The sequence below is a fragment of the Muntiacus reevesi genome, chromosome 3, assembly GCF_963930625.1.
Source record: "Muntiacus reevesi chromosome 3, mMunRee1.1, whole genome shotgun sequence".
NCBI lineage: Eukaryota > Metazoa > Chordata > Mammalia > Artiodactyla > Cervidae > Muntiacus > Muntiacus reevesi.
Window position 1 is genome coordinate 116,021,196 of NC_089251.1, and position 27,087 is coordinate 116,048,282.

At 51.2% G+C, this 27,087-nt stretch overlaps 3 protein-coding genes across 5 annotated transcripts; all 3 read left to right on the top strand.

Moving 5' to 3' along the window:
• The first annotated feature begins 3,536 nt into the window (after positions 1–3,536).
• On the top strand, positions 3,537–16,301 carry TXLNA (taxilin alpha). Of its 2 annotated transcripts, none has more exons than XM_065930292.1 (11): positions 3,537–3,661; positions 4,205–4,414; positions 5,407–5,745; positions 7,484–7,575; positions 8,164–8,334; positions 9,675–9,869; positions 10,874–10,993; positions 11,230–11,304; positions 11,813–11,905; positions 12,204–12,299; positions 13,007–16,301. In XM_065930292.1, exons 2-11 carry the CDS (start codon positions 4,237–4,239, stop codon positions 13,331–13,333), a joined length of 1,686 nt encoding a protein of 561 aa, XP_065786364.1. In that variant the 5' UTR covers positions 3,537–3,661; positions 4,205–4,236; the 3' UTR covers positions 13,334–16,301. The 2 variants fall into 2 exon arrangements, with proteins under 2 accessions (XP_065786364.1, XP_065786365.1); XM_065930293.1 differs by having other exon boundaries at positions 3,573–3,702.
• A 3,517-nt stretch (positions 16,302–19,818) lies between these two features.
• CCDC28B (coiled-coil domain containing 28B) lies at positions 19,819–24,017 on the top strand. Of its 2 annotated transcripts, none has more exons than XM_065930294.1 (6): positions 19,819–19,891; positions 21,097–21,284; positions 22,423–22,589; positions 22,685–22,878; positions 23,092–23,114; positions 23,684–24,014. In XM_065930294.1, the coding sequence occupies exons 2-6, from the start codon at positions 21,121–21,123 to the stop codon at positions 23,736–23,738; spliced, it is 603 nt and encodes a 200-aa protein (XP_065786366.1). In that variant the 5' UTR covers positions 19,819–19,891; positions 21,097–21,120; the 3' UTR covers positions 23,739–24,014. The 2 variants fall into 2 exon arrangements, with proteins under 2 accessions (XP_065786366.1, XP_065786367.1); XM_065930295.1 differs by lacking the exon at positions 19,819–19,891 and adding an exon at positions 19,927–20,951 and having other exon boundaries at positions 23,684–24,017.
• A 127-nt stretch (positions 24,018–24,144) lies between these two features.
• On the top strand, positions 24,145–26,880 carry IQCC (IQ motif containing C). Its single transcript, XM_065927584.1, is given in 6 exon segments — positions 24,145–24,206; positions 24,659–24,802; positions 25,012–25,276; positions 25,489–25,607; positions 25,728–26,388; positions 26,391–26,880. Coding segments are annotated over 6 exon segments (1,404 nt in total). The 5' UTR covers positions 24,145–24,164; the 3' UTR covers positions 26,564–26,880.
• The last annotated feature ends 207 nt before the right edge of the window (positions 26,881–27,087 follow it).

The window sequence follows — 27,087 nt, forward strand, 5'->3', positions numbered from 1 at the left end:
TATTCTTATGGAAATCCATCAAAGTCTGATTCATATGTTACCTCAAGAGATTTCCCACATGCTTTTCTGGAAATAATGAACGCCTTGGTTTTTGAGAGACCTGAATTCCAAACCTTTTTGAGCTTGACTTCCACCTTTTACCATTATATCAATACTGCCTCTCAATGTTACTTGGTAGACACTGCCTAAGGGGTGGGGAAGAGCATTGCTCTGAAGTCTCTCCAACTAAGGAAAAATATTTTTAACATCTTAAGAGCTCTAATATACGCAGAGTTCCAAAGAATAGAAAGGAGAGATGAGAAAGCCTTCCTCAGTGATGGAATGCAAAGAAATAAGAGTAAACAATAGAATGGGAAAGATTAGAGATCTCTTCAAGAAAATTAGAGATACCAAGGGAACATTTCATGCAAAGATGGTCACAATAAAGGACAGAAACGGTATGAACCTAACAGAAGCAGAAGACAAATGTGGCAAGAATACACAGAAGAACTATCCAAAAAAGATCTTAACAACCCAGATAACCTCGATGGTATGATCACTCACCTAGAACCAGATATCCTGGTATGCGAAGTCAAGTGGCCTTAGGAAGCATCACTATGAACAAAGCTAGTGGAGGTGATGGAACTCCAGTTGAGCTATTTCAAATCCTAAAAAAAGATACTGTGAAAGTGCTACACTCAATATGCCAGCAAATTTGGAAAACTCAGCAGTGGCCACAGAACAGGAAAAGGTCAGTTTTCATTCCAATTCCAAAGAAAGGCAATGCCAAAGAATGTTCGAACTACCGCACAATTGCACACATCTCACGCTAGCAAAGTAATGCTCAAACTTCTCCAAGTTAGGTTTCAACAGTTCATGAACCAAGAACTTCCAGATGTGCAAGCTGGATTTAGAAAAGGCAGAGGAACCAGAGATCAAATTGCCAACATCCACTGGATCATAGAAAAAGCAAGAGTTCCACAGAAACATCTCCTTTATTGACTACACCAAAGCCTTGACTGTGTGGATCACAACAAACTGTGGAAAATTCTGAAAGAGAATGGGAATACAAGACCACCTTACCTGCCTCCTGAGAAATCTGTATGCAGGTCAAAAAGCAAGTTAGAACTGGACATAGAACAATGGACTGGTTCCAAATTGGGAAAGGAGTACATCAAGGCTGTGTATTGTCACCTTGCTTATTTAACTTACATCCAGATTACATCATGCAAAATGCCGGGCTGGATGAAGCATGAGCTGGAATCAAGATTGCCAGGAGAAATATCAATAACCTCAGATATGCAGATGACACCACCCTTATGGCAGAAAGCGAAGAACTAAAGAGCTTCTTGATGAAAGTGAAAGAGAAGAGTGAAAAAGTTGGTTTAAAACTCAACATCCAAAACACGAAGATCATGGCATCCAGTTCCATCACTTCATGGCAAATAGATGGGGAACAATGGAAATAGTGGCAGACTTTATTTTGGGGGGCTCCGAAATCACTGCAGATGGTGACTGCAGCTATGAAATTAAAAAACACTTGCTTCTTGGAAGAAAATCTATGACCAACCTAGACAGCATATTAAAAAGCAAAGATAGTACTTTACTGACAAAGGTCCATCTAGCCAAAGCTGTTTTTTCCAGTAGTCATGTATGGATGTGAGAGTTGGACCATAAAGAAAGCTGAGCACTGAAGAATTGATGCTTTTGAACTGTCGTTGACAGTTCAAGACTCTTGAGTCTTCGACAACTGCAAGGAGATCAAACCAGTCAATCCTGAAGGAAATCAGTCCTGAATATTCATTGGAAGGACTGATGCTGAAGCTGAAACTCCAATACTTCAGCCACCTGATGCTAAGAACTGACTCATTGGAAAAGACCCTGATGCTGGGAAAGACTGAAGGCGGTAGGAGAAGGGGACGACAGTGGATGAGATGGTTGGGTGGCATCACCGACTCAATGGACATGAGTTTGAGCAAGCTCCAGGAGTTGGTGATGGACAAGGAAGCCTGGCGTGCTACAGTCCATGGGGTCACAAAGAGTCTGACACAACTGAGCGACTGAACTGAAGAGCTCTAAAACAATGCCCAATTTGCAAAATAATTAAAAATATTCTCTGCCATCTCAGCCCCCAGACTGATGCTAGGTTTTAGGACTAGAGCTTTTAGCCAACAGTTCTTGCAATGTTCAGTGACTTGTAAGCAAATAATCTCAACACCTCCCCGCTAATGCTAGAATAAATCTCTGTCCAGACCTAGAGAGCTAAAACAAACTGCAGAGAACTGAAAAGACTTTGAAGTGGCCTTTGAGTTAGGTGGGCCTCAAAAGATTTTGCTTTGCCAAGAAGGGAATTTTGGAAGGTAGAACAGCACCTACAAAAACCTGGTAAGTCCTGGAAACAGTAAAAGTATAGATGGAACAAAAAAGGATGAGGGCATAGGTAGTATTGGCTGGAAACAGAAGCCATACCAGTTAGGCATTTAATACAGGCACACAGATTGTTAACTTTTATTCCACTATCTAATAGACAAATGGATCAAGTATTGCAGTCGGTGTCACATTTGTCTTGTGGTCTCACAAGGAGAAAACTTGGCTTTTTTTCCTCTTTAGCCCCAGTGCAACTGGAACTTTGTAGACGGTGCACCATGCAGAGAAAACACTCAGGAATCTGCTGAGGCCAAATTTCCCCTTGCAGGGCCCCCTCAGTACCTTCCAAAGAGCTGGTAATGAAGATGGAAAAATGTTACTTTCCAGGTTACCTTGATTCATCCTCAAGGAAAGCCTACCATGGGTGGTTATTCTGAGTAAGAGGCGGGTAGTCCAGTGTTAGGATGGGTGCCAAACTTCCTGGCTTTGAATCTGTTCTCATCAGTCATTAACGATGTGACCTTGGACAAGATACCTAACCTGTGCCTTACAGTCCACAGCTGTAAATTGGGAATAACAAAAGGTACAATATTTAAGATACTGGGGAAACTCGTGTTAAAAAAAAAAACAAAAAACCAAACGATAAAAAATTCTATTTGAATATGGAAATTGAAGCCCTGGGAGGGAAAAGAATGCCCAGTCACACAGCAAATTAGTGATGAAGTTGGGACTGAAATACTGGTCTGATAGCCAGCCCAGTATTCCCCTATTCCTCAGAGTTCCTAGACAGTCACAGATGTTCACAAGGACAGAGGAGCCTGGCAGGTTACAACAGTTTATGGGGTCGCAAGAGTCGGACACAACTGAGCGACGAAGCACACACACACACACATGTTCACAGCAGGAAGGACGGGGTAATGGAGCATGCAGAAAAAAGTAGCCTGGCGAAAGGTTCTAGGAGCTGAATCATAGCTTCTGCGTGATAGCAACGAGGTTGACGTGAGTATTTGTGCAGAATGAATGACTCCTTTCAGACCTCCTGGGTCTGCGGCTTCGAGGACTGAAGCCCTGTTGCATCTTGGGAGGCAGGGGTTAGCCCCGATGCATGGAGGGACGCGTAGTCCTTCCCCTCCCCCGCCTTTCCAACTCACCCTCCTCAGAGGCCGCCTTCGCTTCATCTTTCCCAGCAAGCCCCGCGCTAGCGCCGGCTATTGATTGGCTGCGGCGCGAGCAGGAGGCTCTGCCGGCAGCAGTTATCCAGGGTTTCCGGTCCGAGGCCAGAGCGGGCGAAGCCGTCGGGGTGTCGGCGGTGGGGGTGCGTACGGCGGCAGCTAGGGGGAACACCGCGAGCAGAGGGTCTGTGGTCTCAGATGGTTTTGGCCGGTGCGGGGAATCGCGCGGGTTCAATGTGAATGCTCGGGCCTGGGGGCGGGGGGGAGGGGGGCAGGGCTGTGGCCTGTGCGCATGCGCGGGGCGGCGCGCGCGCGTGGCTGTTGGGCGAGGGGGGTGTGGGTGGCTGCGCGCGCGCGCGCACGACGGGAGTGCGCCCACGTGAGGGCTGGGGGGGCGGAGAGGAACCGGGAATCCTGCGTCCCGCCACGTCAGTCCCGGCCCTTGATGCTGTACCGCGCGCGGCCTGTGGTGAGGGGCCAGTGTTGTGCCGAGAAGTGGCTTCTGGAGAAAGGAGGCCTGGCTGGGCACACCGGACTGACCAGAGACTGGGAGAACCGCTGACTCCCTCTGGTGAAGGCCTGCCGGTTTGTTTCCAGCTTTGCGCGCCCCCCGATATTGGGATTTCTGATCCAGGCTGAGGAGGACTTTTCAAGTCTGGAAAATAGCAATGTGTTTGTTTCTATAGGATCTCTTCCTAACCTGACATTTCATACTACAATGAAGAACCAAGACAAAAAGAATGGGCCTGCCAAGCCATCAGGCAACACTTCCAACCCTAAAAACACTCCGGGGCAACCGGAAGCAGGACCTGAGGGAGCCCAGGGGCGGCCCAGCCAGTCGGCTCCTGCGACAGAAGCTGAAGGTTCCACCAGCCAGGCTGCAGGGAAGGCAGAGGGTGTGTGCCAGCTCTGCTTTTCCAACGCGCAGGGGGAGGAGTTTGTGGCGCGCCGGTCTAGCTTCTGGAATTAGAGGCCCAGGCCACTGTTTACCCAGCAGAGAGGAAATGTGGAGAGGAGGCCAGCGCTGAGTCTGCGCAGCCCCCACCAGGCGCTGGGGAGTGGATAGAGCCTACCATTCAAAGCCCACGGGCAGACCACTGACAGGATTAAGTCAGGTTGAGGTTGGCAGTCAGATGAGACTCCCAGCCAGCAAATCCAGGTTAGAAACACCTCATTCACCAGTGGGTAACTGATGTTTATACTTAAGGCTTTTCTGGTGCTTTTTTTTTCCCCCTCTCCCAGAGAAGGAAGGATTTATTACTTGACGAAAGTAAAGAGAAAACTTGATTTCCCAAAACACTGTCTCCTCTGGAACTCTTTTTTTAAGACGGCACCCGGTGACTTGCAGGATCTTAGTTCCCATCAGGGATGGACCCTCCCCCCACCCCATGAAGCCCAGAGTCCTAACCACTGGACTGCCAGGGAATTCCCTGGAACTTTTTTAATATCAAGAGGCAATATTGGCAGGGTGGAGAAGGGAATGGACTAGATTTAGAGTTTAGATGTAGAGGTCCTGCTACATGATGCCACCCCTGTGTGCTGGATGGTCTGCTTACTTGATTTTTCCCCCCAATTATTTTTATTAGTTGGAGGCTAATTACTTTACAGTATTATAGTGGTTTTTGCCATACATTGACATGAATCAGCCATGGATTTACATGTGTTCCCCATCCTGAACCCCCCTCCCACCTACTTGATTTTCTTTTATGCTCAACACAAGCGTGGTTGGCAGTAATGAGAAATAGTTATGTTGGTTTATAGGGAAGTAAACTGAGGCTTAGAGAATTTAGGCAACATTTAACCCAACCCAGTATGTTTGGGCCTGAAAAATCCCAACCAGCGCCCTAACCGTCTTATTTCCCTCTCTGCCCTTCATCCTCTCCTGTAGGAGCACAAGCCAAGAGTGCTCAGTCTGGTGCCCTCCAGGATGTCTCTGAGGAGCTGAGCCGCCAGCTGGAAGACATCCTCAGTACATACTGCGTGGACAACAGTCAGGGGGGCCCAGGCGAGGATGTGGCACAGGGTGAGCCTGCTGAACCCGAAGATGCAGAGAAGTCCCGGACCTATGCCTCGAGGAATGGGGAGCCTGAGCCAGAGACTCCAGTAGTCAATGGTGAGAAGGAAATCTCCAAGGGGGAGCCGGGCCCAGACGAGATCCGCACCAGTGATGAGGTCGTGGACCGAGACCACCGAAGGCCACAGGAGAAGAAGAAAGCCAAGGGTCTGGGTGAGCAGAGAGCAGCTACTTGTGAGGGGAGGGAGTTTGGACCTGACCTTCCTGGGCTAGCCTGCTCTGCAAGGATTCAGAAGAAACCCGACTTCCAGAGCTGCCAAACCACATAGTCTAATCAAAGCCAGGACAGTGGGGCCATCACGTAGAGGTGTACGGTTGTTCACTGCAGTGGGGGAACCAGCGGAAACCAAAGTCCAGTATACTCTTTGAGAAGATGGAGAGCAAGAGTCATCAGTAGGCATTCTGTGCTGTCACCATTTCTAACTTGCTTTGTGACCTTAGGCAAGACGTTTCTCCTCTCTGTTCCTTAGTTTCCACTTCTCTACACAATAAGAGAATTGAACTAGACCAGGGTTGAAAACTCAAATAAGTTAAGCTTAGCCAGAGGGCCCCAAGAGACCAAGAGAACGCCTCCTTTATCCAAAGGCTTGACTGCCACCTGGTCCCAGTGAGTTGATAGTATGTTAGAACTGCAGCTGGCTGCTTTTTTAGCCAGAAACATAGAGTTATGTGAAATCTCTAGATTTGTAACAGCTGGCAACTAATAGGATAGGAGCCAAACAAAACTCATCTGTGGGTTGGATTTGGCCTGTGTACCAACGATTTGCCTTCTCTGCGTTGGTCTCTCAGAGCCTCCAGGGGTTGACACTTCAGGGACCTGGCAGAGTGCTGTGCGTAGTGGCCCCCTCTGACTCAGGCACAGCCAGTGGGGGAGTCACTTGGGTGGGGATGGAGAGTGAGTGGGTTAAAGAAGCAAAGGTGATGTTATACCCACATCTTATGGGATCACTACTCCCCCACCCTCTCCCTGTTATCCTAATTTAAAGAAGCGTTTGGGTTTTTTTTTTTTTTAATCTTACAATCAGATATTGAAAGGTATATTTATTTATTGGCAGGGGTATAGTCATTTTAAAGTGCACTGTTGGCTGCCTCTGTTGACTGGAGTGCAGTGTTCTTGAGGAGACCTATTCCTTTCGTGTCCTTCCTTTTTCAGAAGGGCTTTCTTTGCATTGAAAGTGAAAGTCGCTCAGTTGTGTCTGACTCTTCACAACCCCGTGGACTATACAGTCCATGGAATTCTCCAGGCCAGAATACTGGAGTGGGTAGCCTTTTCCTTCTCCAGGGGGTCTTCCCAAGCCAGGGATCAAACCCAGGTCTCCTGCATTGCAGGCGAATTCTTTACCGCTGAACCACCAAGGAAGCCCTTCTTTGCATTGAAACAGCACTGAATTCACAGGTGGGATACCTTTTTTTCACCTGTAGGTAGAGCGGGCAGTTTTCTTTCTCCCACTCCTGGTGCTCACCTCTGAGATTTCATAGAGACTCATTCTTCTTTTTTTTTTTAAGATCTTTGTGTAAGTGGTGGATTGATTGATTAATTGTTTTGGCTGCACAGTGTGGCTTGCGGGATCTTAGTTCCCTGACCAGGGATTGAATCTGTGCCCTTGGCAGTAAACACGTGGAATCCTGGACTGTCAGGGAACTTCCTCAGTCCTTCACTGAATAAGTGTTTGTGGAATGTGTCCTCTGTGATGGGCACTCAGAACAGTACTGGGGCTATACTGGTGGGCAGAACTGAGTGGGTCCCAGTGCTCCTGAAGCACACAGAAGAGCGGGCAGTGAGCCAGGTCAGCGAACGGAAACGTAAAGTCTGATAGGCGAGAATAGGGGCCCAGACCCACAGGGGCCTCCAGAGAAGGGGATACATGGCTTTGCTCCCTCTGCTCTGCAGGAAAGGAGATCACGTTACTGATGCAGACACTGAACACACTGAGTACCCCTGAGGAGAAGCTCGCGGCTCTGTGCAAGAAGTATGCTGAGCTGGTCAGTGCTCCCCCTTTTTACACCCTCCCTGCCCTGGGAGGTTGGCACATTTTTAATTACCCCCAAGTTGCATTATATTTCTTCCTATGGCGCTGAATAGGCTTATGAGAGGGGAGCTGAGCTGAGATGGGAAAGGACCGGGTCTAAGAAGGAGGTGAAGGTCTGTGAGGAGGAAGCAGAAAGATTATCTGTCAGTAATGAAAAGGCCAACATGATACTCAGAATCATATTGAGAAGTGAAATGGGGAATCAGGGTCTGTTGCTGTATATAGGGAAGAGGGTAGCAGATGGGCTGGTCTGTGGACACAGGTGTCCTGAGAGTTGGGCGAATGTCGTGGTTGAAGAGTCTTACGAGCTTTGAATCTGGAGTCACAGCTTGGAGAGAAACTGGCATCTGCTGGCTGTGAGCCTCTGCTGGTTGGTCCTCAGCGTCCATTTCTGTATCCCTGATATGGGGTCTTTGGGGTTATTGGGGTCAGTGTGTGAAGCACCATCATAGTGTCTAGCCTGAGCTGTGATGACTGGAGTTGGGTCAACTCTGGAGACTCTGAGTCCCCAACGGGGCTCTTCCTCTGTCTCTGTCTCTAGCTGGAAGAGCACCGGAACTCCCAGAAGCAGATGAAGCTCTTGCAGAAGAAGCAGAGCCAGCTGGTGCAGGAGAAGGACCACCTGCGCGGCGAGCACAGCAAGGCCATCCTGGCCCGCAGCAAGCTCGAGAGCCTCTGCCGCGAGCTGCAGCGCCATAACCGCTCCCTCAAGGTGGGCCATCCGCTTTTCCTGACTTCACTCGTCTTCAGTAGCTTTCCCCCTAAAAGTAACAAGGGCTTTGTGATAGAAAGAGATTTCCTCAGTGACACTGTGCCTTGGAGCTGCTTAACCACCTACTGTGCACTTATATTAGGTGAGGTAGAGGTTAGATGCTGAGGGAACCCAGACGAGGGGCTTCACAGGTTTCTCCATTCCATAGAGTCCAGGGAAGCAGCCCTTCTTCTGGAGGGCCATCAGTCAGGCCTTTGTCCTAGGTTGGGGTCAGTCTGAGTAAGGCTTGGTCAGTACTGTGACCTCCAGATCGTTAAATATACCCTTTGTGGTTCTTTAAAACTTTGCATCAGTAAGTATATTTTGCAACTTGTTTTGCTCAGTTTTATTGTTTGTTCTAAAATGTTATAAATTTAATATTGATGTGATAGAGAGTAAAAGGTGACAAAAGTCTAACAAAGGTAATTAATCAAAGGTAATTATTGCCCACCATCTTCAACCCCAGACCCAGTAGAAACTAATGGGAAACAGACCTACTTATATGTAAGTTTAAGCATAGCCTTCTAAGTTTCCTGAGTGTAAAATGTAACATAGTTTTGTTTTATTTTGTTTTTTAATGAAATTATTATACATGTATTGTTTCATAGCCTATTCCATTTTCTCAATGCCTCATCTTTCCCTATCACTTATATAAGCTTGTCTCATTCTTTTTAACAGTGGCATTATATGGATGCACTGCATTTACTCACTACCCTAGTTAGTGTGTTTTGTGTTGTTTCCAATTTTTCACTGTTACAGATACAGAGCTACAGTGAAAATTCTTTTTATATATCTCTGGCTAATTATATAGGATTTATCCATAGGCTGAATCTCAAAAGTGAAATGTCTAGGTCAAAGAGTATCAAATTTTAGTTTTAGTAGATTTTGCCTTCCCACCAACAGTGTCCAAGTGCCTAATTCTGCACAACCCTACCAACCCTGGGTATTACTGAATTTTAACTACTTGGTCAGGGTGAGGGGGTCATAGATAAAAGCACATTTAACTGAGACTAATAGATCTTCCAAACTTATTCTGAGGCCAGGAAAAGTAGGCTTCAGGAAATCTAGATTTCTTTAGAAAGGCACTTACCTGTATACCTACATTTTTCAGGGAGTCTCTGGCTCGATGTCACCTATTTACAGAGGGCTCCATTAGAAGCTCCCATTGCTTGACATCTCTTTAGAGCCTGGCTGCTCCTCACTGGGAGAGCAGGGAGGGCTACCAGGAGAGAGCATCCCTGGACTGGGGGGGTGAGGCTGGGAGCGGTGGGTGATGGAGCTGGGGTGACTTCTCTGCCCAGGAAGAAGGTGTGCAACGGGCCCGGGAGGAGGAGGAGAAACGCAAGGAAGTGACCTCGCACTTCCAGGTGACGCTGAATGACATCCAGCTGCAGATGGAACAGCACAATGAGCGCAATTCCAAGCTACGCCAGGAGAACGTGGAGCTGGCTGAAAGGCTCAAGAAACTGATTGAGCAGTATGAGCTGCGGGAGGAGGTGAGGGGCCGCCAGCGGACTGAGGAGTCTGGGTGGGTGCCAGCACCAGGCAGCACTTTCCAGGCTTCATCCCTTCACCCGTTCCCCCTTCTTACCTCAGGAGGGGTCTAGATAAGGAACTGAGGTGGTGAGAGGAATCTCGCTGGTGACCACACAGCTGGATCCACAGTGCCCTGTCCTAAACTGTAGGGCCAGGTGTCTTTTGGAATAAAACTGTCCATGTTCTAGACTGGAGTTATATTCATGGATCATGTATTTTGTCGCACCCCAGATCAGACACGTTAATGCTTATGTAGTTAAACTTGTGAGTATTCTCACCTAGGTTTATAATTAGCCCTACAGTAATATGGGTCAAATTTTTCTGCCCACTTAAGACAATTTCAGTTTTCAGAGTATTTTAGCATTTGGCATTACAGGGTGGGAGCTGGAACTGTGTTCAGTGATTGACTCTAGGGGCTGTGCCCTCCCGTTGCTTGCTGTTTTGCTGCCCCTGCCACCCGAAAGGGCAGGACGTCACTCCCTTGATGGGTGTTGACTGCTGTCCCAGGCACTCGAATCCCTCTCTTTGGGTCCCTGCACACTGTCAGTTGGCCCTTCTGGGCCAAGTGAAGGGCCCTCTTCCTCTTCCCTCTCCTTTCCCCCTGGTACTCCCACTTACTAGGGAGTTGGGCTACAAAAGTGCAGGTTCTCAGTCCAGTGGAATAATGAGGCTGAAGGTTTGAGTGTATCTGTTGCTTGGCTTCCTGGGAGGTGATCTCATGCCTGTGTTCATGCCAGACTGACTTAGTGGGAAAGAAATAAGGTGAGGTTGGGAAGTAGACATTCCAGGGACTTGGGGCCCAACCTGTGGGACAGGTGGGAGTCCAGCATGCCACACTGAAGTGGGAGACCGGGCAGTGCCCTGGTCTCTGCATGTGGAGCATCCCGTAGCTACTGGGCACCCCCAGGAAGAGCTCCTAACAGACGGAAACCACACACCCACCCCTGGCAATGCTTCCCTGCAGCACATTGACAAAGTCTTCAAACACAAGGACCTGCAGCAGCAGCTGGTGGACGCCAAGCTCCAGCAGGCCCAGGAGATGCTGAAGGAGGCCGAGGAGAGGCACCAGCGGGAGAAGGATTTTGTGAGGCTCAGGCCCCGGGGGTGGGGGTTCTGGGAGGAAGGTGGGTCAGGTTCTGGCTCAGCTCACAGTGAAGTGTGCCCGGGAGAGGTTGTTGTCTGGTTAGGCCAGGGCACTGCCAGCTCAGAAACCATCTGAGAGCAGGAAGCCTTGGGGGGTGATGGTGCATATGGCTAGAACAGTCCAGATGCAGCCTCTAGGGGCTTCTGATGGAATCTGGGGTCCTGTCTTGGAAATAGCTCCTCAAAGAGGCTGTGGAGTCCCAGAGGATGTGTGAGCTGATGAAACAGCAGGAGACCCACCTGAAACAGCAGGTAAGACTACAGTCTCCCCCTGTGCCTCCATGGTCCCCAAGCTGAGCCCCATCCCGGGGGAGGGAAATGGAACCCTCATTCTAGGCCCACCTTGACTCCTATGTGACCTCCCAAGCCTTTGTTCTCTCGACCTGGCTGGCACCTATGTGGTGGTGACCAGGGTGGGTAGGCAAGCTAAAAGGACTTGTTCTAGGTCCAAAGTGTTGTGTTCCTTTTGAGGAGGTGGAGACAGAACAGGTGATTTCAATTATGTAAATGAGACTTCATTCTGGAAGAAAAGTTTGAAAAGGAACATTACAGGAAATATGTAAACCACCCCAGTCCTACTTTTTAGGCTTAACATTTTAGATTATATCCTTCCAAATATATGGTTTTTGTCTTGTTTTAAGGAAAACTGGTATCTCAACAGAATTGTTGGGTCAGAGGGCTAAGGGTGGGTCTGAGCTGGTTGACCACAAGTGCGCTCCAGAAAAGCCCAGTCTTACTTGTGGGCTTCTCTCTCACCCAGCTTGCCCTGTATACTGAGAAGTTTGAGGAGTTCCAGAACACTCTTTCCAAAAGCAGTGAGGTCTTCACCACATTCAAACAGGAGATGGAAAAGGTGACTGTTGTCCAGATTGGGGGTGACTATGGGGGTGCAAGCAGTTTCATTCTGAATTGAACACTAGGCCTGCCTTCAGGAAGCCCCATCCCTGGAGTGCTTCATGTGGTGCTCTTTACAGTAATATGTGACTGATACCATGGGTGGGTAAGAGTGGGCCATATTTACCTGGATACACCCTGGGGTGGCTCAGAAAGCACTGATCTCGCCCCCTTGGGATGGTTTCCCAACTTGGAGACAAAGATGCAGAGATCGCCTGACCCCCTGACCGTTTCCTTCTATGTGTCACATAACCCAGATGACTAAGAAGATCAAGAAGCTGGAAAAAGAAACCACCATGTACCGGTCCCGGTGGGAAAGCAGCAACAAGGCCCTGCTGGAGATGGCCGAGGAGGTGGGCTGAGTGCGGGGTGCAGCCGGGCTGGGGGTGGAAAATTCTTGGCCCTTTCCTGTACTTTCTACCGAGAAGGATACAGTGAGCCCCAGGTGGAGCTGGGATTCACGCGCATGTCTGTCCAAGTCCAGACACACCAGCTGTCTCCTCAAGGGAGGAAGTGAGCTTAGTGATAGGTGTGTAATGGAAGCAAAGAGAACAAATGGAAGAAAGGAGGAAACAGCAGAAGAAGCAAGGGGTGCCGATGTGTGTGCAGCTGGCATGCAGAGCCGTGCAGTTAATTTGATTTTGTGGCTTGAGGTGAAGGAGAAAGTAATTGATGGAGAGGCTGCTGTGTGCCAGACCCTGCTGAGTGTGTGGATGCGCCAGCTCACTGAGCTCTCTCAAGATCTATGAGGTGATGTTAGTAGTCCAGGCTAACTGATAAGGCAACAGACTCAGAAGCCACGCACTTGCTAAGGCCATCTGGTGAATAAACAGAGGAATCCATCACCTCCAAGCCATGCCCCTTCTCTATACCGCACCTGTCTCCAGCTGGCAGCCATGTCTCAGCATAAACCAGGACTGTTTACTCAAAAGGGGCCAGCTTTTGACTCTGGCCAGTGCCCAGTGTTGTTAAAATATGAATGGTGAATGTTTTCTACCAAGTGGCAGTGGTGGGTGGGTGGCTGATGACATGGAACTGAAGGCCCCATTTCTCTCCCTAGAAAACACTCCGGGACAAAGAGCTGGAGGGCCTGCAGGTGAAAATCCAGCGGCTGGAGAAGCTGTGCCGAGCCCTGCAGTCAGAGCGCAATGACCTGAACAAGAGGGTGCAGGACCTGAGTGCTGGAGGCCAGGCTCCCCTCACTGACAGTGGCCCTGAGCGAAGGGCAGAGGCTGCCAATGCCTCTAAGGAACAGGGTGCCGAGGGGCCCAGGGTTCAAACTCCGAGCTCCCCAAGGGCCACAGAAGCTCCTTGCTGCCCCGGAGCACTGAGCACAGACCCTTCAGGCCAAACGGGGCCCCAGGAACCCACCTCCATCACTGCCTAGGGTGCCCATGCCAGGGGGCGCTCTGGGAAGGGAACGAGCCACTCAGCTGGGCCCAGCCTGTGTGAGGCTCCCACCGCTGAGGCCCAGGGTGCTCTGACCTGGCTGACATCTGACTCTTTGCAGTTTTGGATTTTATGGGTCAGTTCTGCATACATACGGCATATGTGCAAGGCCTCGTACATTTATATATCTGTAAGTGTAAAACGGGCTTGCATCACAGGTGGGGGTGTGTACACATCAAGTCAGTGGCTCTTCTGTGAGCTGAAGCGTCTTAAAGGGGAGCTGCCGTCACAGTAAGCTGGCAGGACAAGTGTCTCGAGCTTTTCCCTGCCTGATGTGAGGCTCACCCCTCCCTCCCTGCCCTTCAGAGCTCGTGACAGATGACACGCCCAGGCCACGACTGTGTTTCTCCCGTTAGCTGGACTTGGGCAGCTCCAGCTCTCCTAGCTCCCCTGGAAGCTCCTTTGCTTCCCTTGACCTGGAAAAGGAGTCTCCAGGGAGAGCGTTGACAGAGCACTTGGAGCTGGTGATCGGACTGCCTCCCTGCCTAGGACAAGGGACCTGGAGCATGTTCTGTGCAGGGCGATGTGCTGGTAGGGAGCCCCTCAGGTGCCGCTTCCCCTGCGTGCTGGTGGTGCCAGGACCAGGCCAATGATGCTTCGCAGTAGCCTTATCATTCACAGGTGCCTCTCTAGCCTGCACAAATGATGGACCAGAGATCACCCAAAGGATTCTTTCTGAAGGTTTGGGTTTGTTTCCTGTTTTTGTTTTGCACGTGACAGTGTTAGGGTTGAGGCTCTTCTGAGGAGGAAGGGGTGCTATAGCAGTGGTGCCTGGGCTCCTGGCCTCTAGCGCCCCACCCCCCTCAGCACCCTGCCTGGCACCTTTGCCACACTGGTGCTTAGGATTCCTGCTTGATGAAGTCAGATTATTTATAGTAAGAGAAAGGAAAGGGTCCCCATGGCTTTGCCACAAGCTTCCCTATGGCTTCAGTCCTGGGTGGCCACTGCTGATGCCATCACCACTGTCTCCACGCAGCAGATGCTGGGCCCCGAGTCCAACCATCCCCTTGGCTTGATGAGTCTGCTTCATATATCCGTGCCCACAGTGTGCGTTCTTTTTTGAGATTTGCCCTGATTTTGTTACCCACGTAATAAGAGCTGAGATATGCCCTCCTTGACAGCCTACTTGTTCCTGTGTGAACGCCCCCAGGTCTTGTCCAACGGCTAATGGATAAGAATGAGACTCAGCCATTGACTGAGCCCCAGAAGTCCGCAGAATGGCTGCAGATAGTTGTGTCTGTTTCTTCTCTACTCCAACTCCCACCCCTCACACATGCTACTCTGTACTCTGAAAGACCTACTGTTTGCAAACTTGCCAGAGCATTAGCCAGTCTTTGTACAAAACACTTCTGGGACAGCAGAATGTATGAATCTTGCATCAGGAAGCAGGGCTACGCTGGGTTTGGGGGTGCCATAATCCCATCTCCAGCTGGGCCTCAGCTTCATTGCAGCTGCAGAAGCCATAGACCAAGATGGATTGAGTGGATGAGTTTTTGCTTCTTGTATTTCCCTGAAGTTAGTTCATTGTCTTATAGCTCCCTTCATCTTCCACAAATAGCCCGCTCTTAACAGTTCTTAAATCCCTCAGGTGATAAGGTTCATAAAGAGTGTGAAGTACTCCTGAATCATGTTAGGACTTGGACCAGAGATGGCAAATGAATGACACACTTTCCCCTCTTCATCCATGGGTGGTACCACTAATCTGCTTCTGAGTATTTCCTGCTACATTCCTGGTATACCCTCATTTCTCAAGATTCCCCCAGCAGCCAGTGTGAGTGTTGAGATCCATTTGCCATCCCTGGCTGAGATCCTGCTCTGCTGAGGAACAGAAGAGCTGCCAACAGGGTTTGCTGGGCTAAGGAAGCCCGGGAAGAGGCAGAAGTTCCTGCCTGCCCCCTTCAAAGAGCAGGGAGGCCCACAGTGGCCCACAGGACCACCTGCCCCATTCAGCTACCTCTTAAAGCCTATAGTGTTGGCCGGGAGGGGACTGCCAGAGCCCAGTGTGGTGTGGCAAGTTACAGTCCTCAGAAGCCACGTCTAGCTGCTTGGTGAGCAAGGTGGCCCCAGCCATGCAGGGTAGAAGCTCTGCTCTCAGCTCAGCCCTCTCGCCATCCAGGCCAGGCTGTAGGTGGGGTCCCATTCTTCTCTCCGTTGACCAAATCTTCTCAGTCACTACAGCTGCTCTGCTTGCTCTGCTTTCCAAAGTCAGCCCGGGTTCCTGGGTGCTGCCCACACCAGCCAGGGTCCTGGGCCAGATGAAGAGGTGGCCTATCCACAGATGAAGGCCAGTTCCTCCCTCAGTGGGGCAGGTCTCACGCCCATGACCTCAGTTTTTGGACCAAGAGCTGTGTTGGTTTCTTAGATTGCTAGCGTTTCCTCCAGGGGACCACCGCAGGTGAGGCTCTGCTGACAGTAACTTGTGTTCAGGGTCTTGTCCAGCTGAGAGCTTCGTGTACACCAGATTCTGAGAGGTGGCAGCAGCACTTTTTTAAAAATTTGTTTTCTGTGAGGTTTTTGGACCGTGGGCTGCGCTCAGGCACTTTCTATGAGAGAATGTTATGTCTGTAAACAATGGTTATTGCCCCGCCCCGCCCCCACCCTGATGTCTGTTGGCAGGGGGTGCCCAGGCCTGCTGAGGTGGTTCTCCTGCTGCTGCTCCAGCCCTCCCACCTTGCACAGCACAGAGGAGGTCACCCTAGGGACAGCCAGGCACCCGCCTGGGGGAGGGGTACTGCCTTCTGTCCCTGTAACTGCTTCCCTTATGGCCCAGCCTGGCCGTCCAGATTTGTTTGAAGCTGTGCTGACAGCTTTTTTGTCTCCTTTTGGTATTCACAACAGCCAGGGACTTGATGTATTTTAAAACCACATTAAATAAAGAGTCTGTTGCCTTACTTTTTCTCTTCCAACCTTCGTGGTCCTTTGCTACTTCTGGATCCATCCGACCATCATTGCTGTGTCCAGATCTGTGACATCTCTGGTTCTGCCCTGGTATCGCGCACCTTTCAGAGTGCCCTCCTGCCTTCCAACAGTCCCTGCAGGCTTAGGACACTAGCAGATTCACTTCAACTGCCTGAGTAGAGCCCTTGGCAAAGTTGGCATGAAGCTCATCAGATATATATGATTTTTTTCCCATCAAAACTTGTCCCTGGCCTCTGAGAGTTCATGGGCTAGTGAGGGGGAAAGGTGCTTTTAGATACAGGAAAGTTGCTTGTGCTGTGGGAGCAGAGAAGAGGTCCTGTTCCCTTCACCAAGGGGATAGAGTTGGATCCTAGAATAGCCGTAGGACCCAAAAGGCAAGTGGAAGTTTGACATTTAGTGAGGAAGTGGTTGATTTGGCAAAGCAAGTGCCCTGGAGGGTAGTGGGAGGAAATGAGACCAGCCAAACCACCATGAGCCTCTGTGCCAGGTTAAGGAATCTGGACTAGATCAAGAGAGAAGGAACCACTGAAGTTGCTTAAATACGAAATCAGTCAAGTCTGAGGAAGACGCAAAGCGGGGAGACTAGAGTTTGGCATAGGCCAACTAGCAGGGGCCCAAATTAAGATGAGTCGATTCTGTCACCATCGCCACTGGGGCTCTCCACCATGGGTTGTATCTCTGGCACTGGCCCACCCAAGAGAATACACAGGAACCTCCACGTCCCTTTGACTTCATGCATTCCATTCCAAGAGCAGAAGCTGCACTTAATGCTTATGGATGGGTGTGTTTCTTATTCCTGTTCACCCACCCCAAGGCAAGGTGTAAAAGTTGAGACTCCTATAAGGTAGACATCCTACTTGTACCTCACCCTGCATCCTGTTCTCTCCACCTGGGCTGGTCTGGCCCAATGGATTACATATGAATACCTGCCACATGGCGGAGACAAGTGTCCTTCCCTCCAAGCTTCCACAGGCTTATATGTCCACACTGATTGTTGAAGAGGTCTTAATGTTTTCCCTTCTGGGTCAGTCTAGATGTTAGAAGCACCTGGGAAAGAGCCCTGATGAAGTGCCTTTGGAAAGGGTGACCACCCCTCTGAAACTCAGTGAGGCCCAGGCCTGAGAGAGATGCTCCTGCTCCGTGTGTGTGTAGGGGGTGGGGGGGAGGGAGGTGCGGCCGTGGTGTGCAGGCCCTGGGGCAGTTATCTGAGACTGCAGGGCAGCCTCCTGTTGCATCAGATGTTTCTCAGGGGACCTGAGCTGGGAGCCTCTGATTGGTCTTTTAATAGCTGCCCCATTGATCTGACCTCCTGGGGCAGCACCAGCAGCGCTGGCTCAGCCTTCATCAGACACTCAGGTTTCCCTCCTGGGGGCTGGTGTCAAGCGCTGGGGAATCGCACTGGTTTTGCTCTGACCTGATGCTCCCCACACGTGTCCCCTAGGCCTGTGGGTAGGGAGAGGGTAGGCTTGGCCTTGTCATTTAATGAATGGCTGAATACACCCCCATCACCTACCAGAATGGGTGCTCTGGAGGGAGTGGTATTATCCTCAAAAGAATATTGTTGACTTTTAGTAAAATGGGACAATGACTGCCTTCCTTCAGGATTGTTACAAGGATACATAAAATGCATAATAGGGGACCTGGACTCACTCGAAAGATGGTTATCTTTTCTTGCAGTTTCTTTCTGCTGCTGCTTTTTGTGTTTCATATTTGTTGTTGTTGTTCAGTTATTCAGTTGTGTCCAACTCTTTTTGACCCCATGAACTGCAGCACGCCAGGCAATCCTGTCCTTCACCAGCTCCCAGAGCTTGCTCAAACTCGTGTGGATTGAGTTGGTGATGCCATCCAACCATCTCATCCTCTGTCGTCCCCTTCTCCTACCTTCAATCTTTCCTAGCATCAGGATCTTTTCCAATGAGTCAGTTCTTCCCATCAGGTGGCCAAAGTATTGGAGCTTCAGTTTCAGCATCAGTCCTTACAATGAATACTCAGGATTGATTTCCTTTAGGATTGACAGGTTTCTCCTTGCAGTCCAAGGGATTCTCAAAAGTCTTCTGTAACACATTAAAAAAATCAGTTCTTTGACACTCAGCCTTCTTTATAGTTCAACTCTCACATCCATACATGACTATTGGAAAAACCATAGCTTTCACTAGACAGACCTTTGTCGGCAAAGTACTCTCTCTGCTTTTTAATATGCCTTCTAGATTTGTCATAGCTTTTCTTCCAAGGAACAAGTGTCTTTTAATTTCATGACTGAAGTCACCATCTGCAGTGATTTTGGAACCCAAGAAAATAAAGTCTGTCACTGTTTCCATTTCCATTGTTTCCCCATCTATCTGCAATGAAGTGATGGGACTGGATGCCATGATCTTCGTTTTTTGGATGTTGAGTCTTAAACCAGCTTTTTCACTCTCACTCTTTCACCTTCATCAAGAGGCACTTTAGTTCCTCTTTGCTTTCTGCCATTAGGGTGGTGTCATCTGCATATCTGAAGTTATTGATATTTCTCCCCCTGGCAATCTTGATTCCAGCTTGTGCTTCATCCAGTCTGGCATTTTGCATGATGCACTCTGCATGTAAGTTAAATAAGCAGGGTGAAAATATACAGCCTTGACATACTCCTTTCCCAATCTGGAACCAGTCCATTGTTCCATGTCCAGTTCTAACTGTTGCTTCTTGACCTGCATACAGGTTTCTAAGGAGGGAGGTGAGGTGGTCTGGTATTTCCATCTCTTTAAGAATTGTCCAGTTTGTTGTGATCCACAGAGTCAAAGGCTTTGGCATAGTCAATGAAGCACAAGTAGATGTTTTTCTGAAACTCTCTTGCGTTTTTCTACGATCCAGTGGTTGTTGGCAATTTGATCTGGTTCCTCTGCCTTTTCGTAAATCCAGCTTGAATATCTAAAAGCTCTCGGTTCACATACTGTTGAAACCTAGGTTGGAGAATTTTGAGCATTACTTTGGTAGCGTGTGAGATGCATTCAGTTGTGCGGTAGTTTGAACATTCTTTGGCATTGCCTTTCTTTGGGATTGGAATGAAAACTGACCTTTTCCAGTCCTGCGGTCACTGATGAGTTTTCCAAATTTGCTGGCATACTGAGTGCAGCACTTGAACAGCATCATCTTTTATGTATTTTATATGAGTGTGTGTGTGTGTGTGTGTGTGTGTGTGTGTGTGTGTATACACACACACATATACATTCATTCATTCTCTCCCAGCTCCCCACCTCCTTCTCTCCTCCATTTCTGACAAAGCTTCCACTATTTTGCAAGGGACTGTAGCTTCTCTCTTAAACTGATAGGCAGTGAAAGGGTTTTTTGGATTGTCCTCACATAACCAATATCATCACCTTAATTCAAAAGGAGACGTGAAGTTCAATGAAAGGGACAACTTAATCAATGTGGAGATGCTCCTCCCATCTTACTCCATCCCACTCTTTAAAAGGTCAGTTTCTCTTTAAATGCAAATTACCTACTGCGAGCTCAGCTTCCACCCATTCCGTTCCCTAGTTGGAGAGTGCTGAGCGCGGAGGGAACCGGCACGGAAGCATCACTCCAGACCCTAAATCTTCAGGTTAGTTTCCCCCTTGGGGGTGGGTGCAGAGGCGGAATGACGCTGGTCTCGCTCCATTTCGGATCCTGGCTCCCGAGCTGAGAGATCCATTTGGCACGCGGGTTTAGAGACTGATTGTGGAAAATAGATCCCAGGTCGCCACCACGCATTCCTGGGGAGCTGGAGCTCCCGCTGTAATTCTTCTCTCGCGTCTCTAATTGGACTGAGCTACTGCTGGGCCAGGCATTTGACGCGCTTGTTCCCCCAGCACCACACCCCCTCAGTGCCAGCCGGCTTCGTGCCAATTTAAATGCTTATGCCCCAGGCGCCACCCCAGAGTGCAGAGTCGGGCTTGGTGTTGGAAGCTAGGAGTAAGCAGCTTGGGGAAACCCCGTAAAGGGCCTCCAGACATCAGGCAGAGGGACCTCCGCGGACGTGGAGCCGAGGGGGCGGGCCGGGAGGGAGGCCGAGCGGTGCGAGCTTCGGCGCAGCCTTTGTTGGAGGCCTAGGCTGCCGGCTGCCCTGCCGGACCACCAGCCGTCTCCGACTACAGCTGCAGCCTAGAGGGGACTTCCCGACTGGGGAGGGTGAAGCAGCTGGAAGTCTGTCCCAAGGAACTAATGGGAGTCTCCTGGTGTTTATCGTTGGGGGTGGTGGAAGAGAAAGGATGCTAGTGTCTAAGTGCGGGGACTGAGCCCTGCCAGCTCAACCATTGATGCCCATCCTCTAGGGGTCCGACACGGGGTCTTCCCAGGTGATCCCATGCACGTCTTGATCCCCTTGAGGTTTGTCAGGGTCTGTCCAGGCAGTTGATAAATAGAACCGGAGTCTAATTAATACACCCCTAATCCCCAGCTGGGCTCCTGCCAGCTCACATCCACCCTGTCTCCCCCTACATTTCCTCTGCCAGCTCCACCCCCTCAGCTACAGGGACAGGAAACCCCGGGAGCAGCTGCAGCCCAAGAATAGTGTCTGATCCAGTCCTTTCAGGCAGGACCTAGGTTTTCAGGCTAAAGCTAAAGGGCAGAGGAGACCTGGATTGGGCCACAGGTCTTTGGAATACACATCTGTGATCTCAGCAGTAGGTGCTGGCACCCGGCCTTCCCCTACTGGAGTGATGAGGGGACAGTTTGAAGATCCTGGGGCATCCTTTGCAAGTCTCAGGGATAGCTGGGTGGAGGGATGGCTTTGCCCACACCATCTCAGTGGGGCTGCCTCCCTCCCAGGGCCTGAGGCCTAGCCGGCATCCAATGGAGGACAAGAAGAAGAAAAGGAGTCCCAAGCCCTGTGTGACCCAGCCAGCCCAGCCCCCAGGCACACTACGCAGGGTCCCAGTGCCCACAAGCCACAGTGGCTCCTTGGCCCTGGGACTCCCTCATCTGCCATCCCCCAAACAGCGGACCAAGGTCAAGAGGTAGGTACAGCTGGGAAGCAGGGCAAGGAGGGAGGGACCCTAACTCTGACCTGAGCCCTGTGGGCAGCAAGGTAAAGGGGGCTTAGCCTATAATTACTAAGTAGGAATCCATGCCTTCCCTGGGGCTCCCCCTCCCTCCACTGGCCCCTGAGAATTCAGACCTAGTCCCTACTTTCAGGTGTGTTAGGAAAAAAAGACCGGGTGGGTCACAGGGATCACCCAGTGTGATGATGCACCTTAGGGCAGGGAGTGAGCAAACTTCTAGGACGTGAATCAGAGAAGGCTGTTGGGCACACTGGAGACAGAGACTGTTCTAAGCTGAGGGGCCTGCCTGGCAGGGGTATAGAAGAAAAATATTGCCTGCAAGGTTCCAGGAATCACAAGTGGTTTGGTGGTCCCGGAGTGTCATGGGGCAGGAAATGGTGAGGGGATACTCAAGTAAACAATTTGAGTTCTCCACTTGTTTTAATGATTGAAAACTTGCCTCCTACCCTGTAATGTGTCTACCCTACAGTGTTTCCACTAAACACACATTCTTCCTCTAATTACTATGTTTCCCTGCGCCCTTGGCACCACCTGCCTGAGAGGCATGTTTGGACACAGCCAAGTGAGGGTAGCTGAAGCTCAGGGCTGGGACTGGAATAGTAGGAAATGCAGTTGGAGAGGTATGGAGGCCAAGCTGGGAAGGTCGTTCAATGTTCTCCTGTGGGCATTGGAAAATTCAAAAAATGGTTTCTATATACAAGAGGGGCAGAAAGATGTTTTTGGAAGTGGTAAAATGGCTCATATGGCAATAAGGAAGTAACTGTCCCCAAATTCACTGAGGACCAGTGAGGACAAGCGATCAGAGGAGGAATGAGTGAGGGGTCAGACAGGAACCCAAGAGCCCTGCTCCAGGCGTGGTTCTGGCTGTACCACTGGAAGAAAATGGCTTCTTTTGATCTCTTACCCTCACCCCTCTTCATCCACTCGCTTCCCTTAATGCATCCTAGTGCCCCAGACAGGGTCAGAAGAACAAACATCCACTTATGTCGATGGGTGGATAGAAAGATGAATTAGTGCATAGACAGATGGCACAAAAGACCTGGGGGTACCTGGCTTCCCCCACGCTGTGACCATGGCCATGCCCACTCACCAGGGTAGGCAAGGAGAAATGCCGCCCCGTGCTGGCAGGAGGTGCAGGCGGCTCTGCAGGCACGCCTCTGCAGCACTCTTTCCTGACTGAGGTGACCGACGTCTACGAAATGGAAGGGGGGCTGCTGAACCTGCTCAATGACTTCCACTCAGGCCGGCTGCAGGCCTTCGGTGAGTCCTGGGTGGGGCTGGAGGGCTGGGTCTCTGGGGGCGAGGCTGGGACCACCGTCCCAAGCTTGCTCCCAGAGCTGACAGGTGCCGTCCAGGGAAGGAATGCTCCTTTGAGCAGTTGGAGCACGTGCGGGAGATGCAGGAGAAGCTGGCCCGGCTGCACTTCAGCCTAGACGTGTGTGGAGAGGAGGAAGAGGAGGAGGAGGAAGAGGACGGGGTGACTGGCGGGCTGCCTGAGGAGCAGAAGAAGACGATGGCTGACCGCAACCTGGACCAGCTACTTAGCAATGTGGGTCAGGCTGGGGGCTTTGGTTCCTGAGGGCACCCGGGGGTGGGAGGGTACATGCTGCCAAGACCATTCCTGGCCCCTAGGTGAAAAACTGGGGGTGCATGGAGGCAAAAGCTCTGGGCCTCTCAATGCCCACCAGGAGATGAGCCCCAGAACATCCAGAGTTTGGCCTGGTGCCCCTCCTTACAGAAATCCCCCTTTCTCTGTTGACAGCTGGAAGATCTTAGTAATTCTATGTATCCTTTCTAGGGGACTTGACAGTGGGTGTCTTCCCCTCCCAGATATAAAATCAGCTTCCGCCTCCCCGCCACCCTGCAGGAATATTTACAGATAACCAACATCCTCACCCCTTTCACTCCTACAGAATTAGCCACAAACTCCCCCTACCCTGGTAGAGGGTGCAGAAAGAATTCCCCAAATGTTAGGTGAAAGAACAATGGTTGCAGGGAATATGTTCTACCTACTTATCAAAATATTTGTAGGCACTTTAGCTGACACCAATCTATGACAAAGCTTGTCTGATGTCTCCCTATTCTTTCAGCACTGAACAATTATTTTTACTGATCAGACTATCTCACATCTAGTCCTAACAGAAGTAGTGCACACACATGATCTAAACCAAAAGCGAAGGGGGTAAGGCCTGGCAAGAGGGGCCACCAAGGGCTGCAACCCTAGACCACGGACCACCCCAGAGTCCCTGACCCCCGCCCCTGTGCGCAGTTGCGGAAACTAAGCCTGTGCAGGCTGGGACGATAGGGATGGAAGGACCTGGGGTCCAGAGCGTCACAGTCCTTGACCCGCACAGACAGAAGCTGCACCTGGCCGAGAACGCCGAGCCTGAGGAGCCGTCAGCTGTGTAGGTGTAAGACCCAAGCCCTGACTGTCCCTTCTCATTTCCTTCAAACTGTGACTTTTTTACGGACTCGAGTGGGTGTTTCGCGGCCCCCCCAGGTGCTATGGGAGAGGGGGGCACTGAATGGAATTAAACCAGAATGAAGAAAGCGGTCTGTGTCTTCTCTCGCGCCTTTTACTCGGCAGGGGCGCCCGGGCCCCAGCTCTCGCAGGGATTCCCCTGCGCAACACACTCTGGTTTGGGATGTCCCGCTCGGGCGGTTGGATTCCCCGAAGCTGCTCGGGGTGTATGGGAACAGCGCCGGCTCGCGCCCGGTCCTGACTGTAGCCCAAAGAAGGCCACGGAGACGGCGGGGCGGGGCCTGAGCCCATCGGCCCGCGGCGCAGGCCGGTGACGCACTGCGCAGGCGCCAGGCGGGTCAGTCTGCGCCCGGATGGAGCGGGAGCGGTTGGTTCGGAAGGTGACGGCGCTGCAGGTGGGGGGCGGGCGGCTTGCCTAGTCATTTCCCCCCACGGGTTCTCGGACTGGGTGGGACCTTTGGACCAGATGAGGCTCTCACGTCTAGTAACCTGCCCACGTGCCCACGTCCGAAGCTACCGACCCACCCCACCGGCCTGAAGAATGTGGGGACCCTACGGATCCTCATGCGTCCGCCCCCACCCCCCGCCCCGCACCGCACCGCCCCGCCAACCACAGGCTCTTACGGGATCAGGGAAAGGGTGGGAAGGGCCTTCAGTCGAAGAACTGTGCTGGATCCAATCCAGCACACTCCCTCGAACCCCCGGAGCCCCAACGCACAGCGTCACCAGTCCTTTCCCCGAGGTGGGTCCCCTATTGCAGTCACGCAGATGACCTCTCCAGGAGCGTTCCCCAAGATATCCCCATGCTGCAGTGATAAGGGTTTTCTCCCCTCGTTCTCTACACCAGGCCTGCATCCGGGGCTTCTTGGTCCGACGCCAGTTCCAGAGTCTTCGAGGTGAATATGAGGCTATTGTACGAGAGATCGAGGGTGATCTGGGCACGCTTCAGTGGACTGAGGGCTGGATTCCCAGGCCCCGATTTCTCCCAAAGGTACTACACACCCTAGAGGTAAAAAATAAAGAGGGACCTGGGCAAGGGGATTCCACCTTACCTGCCGACAAGCTTTTCTCAATGGAAAAGGGAGCAGACTCACCTCCTCACACCCCAATCGTTAGTCCTCATCAATTGGTATGCTAAATCAGAATGTCCAGATCCTTGGAGGGTTTAGCCTCAGGGCTCTCACCCCTTTGATTTCTCAGAAGGCAAAATCCCGTCAGACCTGTAAAGCCGGCGGAGAGAGGGCACCAAATCCAGAGCAGGAACTATGGAGCCACTACCCATGTAAAGAGACTGAGAAAGAGACCATCTGGGAGGAGGTGATACTGAAGAAGTCAGGAGAGAGCTTCACAAACTCCAGCAGCCTTCCCTGCAGAGATGCCAGCACCTGGCTTCAGGATGAGCAGAGCAGGAGGACCAGGAAACCGAGCCAAGAGACCAGAGACGTGTCAAGGATGGAAAACCCAGGTACACCTCTACCTAGATCAGGGCAAGCCTCTGCCCTCTGGGCCCTAAGTGTTCCCATCTGAAAAGTAAAAGGCTTGCTGCATCCCTTTCTTCCCTCCTTCTGGTTGGGGGCTACTTATGGATGGGTAGAGGGAAGATGCCAGGCCCTAAGGGCTAAGCCAGTGCACAGTGTCTGTCCCCTCAAGGCTTTCTCCCTTCATTCTCCTTCACAGAAGCTGCAGGTCCAGGACTGTCCCACAACCAGACTGAGCTCCAGGAGCTCCAGAACCAGCGCAGCCACTTGGCCATGGAGCTGCTGTGGCTACAACAGGCCATCAATAGCCGCAAGGAGGTAGGCACTAATTTGGAGCCTTTTTTGCACATTTAGGGCCAAGGGTGGGGGTCAGGGAAAAGCCTTCTGCCAGGCCCAAGCAGACCTGCCTGGTACAGTGTCTGTTCTTTTCTCTAACAGTACCTAGTTCTCAAACAAACACTGAGATCCCCAGAAGTGGACCAGAACAGACATGAGCCCAGCTTGTGCCAAGATCATGGGGAACAGAGCTGTGAAAAAGCTGGATCACAACCAGGCCCACCACTGGAAGACCAGTCCTACAGAGGCAGGACCCCTGGAGAGCCAGGCCATGTGGATGCCTCCTGCTGGAAGCTCAGATCACAACCCCACAAATTCCCAGAAAGACTGGCCACTCCAGATAAAACCACTGCTGGGGCCAAGTACAGGGATCCATGCTACAGACGGCCTGGACCACAGCTGCCCACACCACCGGAATGCCAGGCCACAGGGAAGAGGCTCACCAAAGAGCCGGACTGTGGAGAAGAGATCTCTGGAGAGGCCTGCCTGCAGCTGACAACACTTTTAGAGGAAGAAAGCCACAAAGAGCTCAAATCTAAGGGCTCCTGTCCTGGAAAGGCCTGGACACAGCTGCCCACACTCCGTGAGGACCCAAACATTGAAGACAACTCTCCCAGGGGGCCATGCCAAAAAGAGCCTGATTGGCAAAGAGCTGTGCCACGAGAGCTGGGCGTCTCAGAGGACCATGTCACCTGGGATGGGTCTCTGGCAGAGCATGGTGGCCTGGATCTCTGGAAGAATAAACCCCCCAAGGGCCAGACCCCCGTGATAAAAGCTGCATAGATAGACCCTCCAGGGAATCTAGCCATGATGGATGGCAAAACCAGAGGACTATACCATGGAGCTCGAGGCCACCTGAGAAACTGTCCACAGGATCAGACCACACAGGAGAGGATCACGGGAGGGGCAGGCAGTGGAAAACAGGACCAGCAGGCTAGACCCTGGGGAGCCAGGGAGGACCAGGTTCCAAAGGGGGATGCTATGAAAGGGCAGTGAGGGAGACAGACCTCATCCTAGCTCCCTGGTCCCAGTTGTACCTCCTGCCCCTGCCCCTGGGTATTGGTGGCTAATGAGGCCAAGAGAAGCCGGAGCACAGAGCTGGCACCAGTAGAGGGAGAAGGTAGGAGGCTAGTTTCATCTTCTGCCGGTGGCTCAACCCACATTTTGGAATAGGGAGCCACCTGGGGCAAGTTAAGTTGGAGCATAAAGGTTGAGAATAAATAAAGATGGAGAATAAAGGTTTTCGTTATATTCTGAGACTGGTTGTATTTATTTTCTGCCCGTGGTCAGGACAAGCTTCTGCGACCTCCTGTTCACTTCCTGCTGACATGGGGCATCCTCTCCAGAGCTGGCCGGGAGCCCCAGCCTAGGAGTAGACTAGCATCCTTGGGGAACAGCCCCCCAAAGCTGTTGGGCTACAGAGTGGCAGGGAGGCTCTGAGAATCCCTGCTGCAACCCAGTA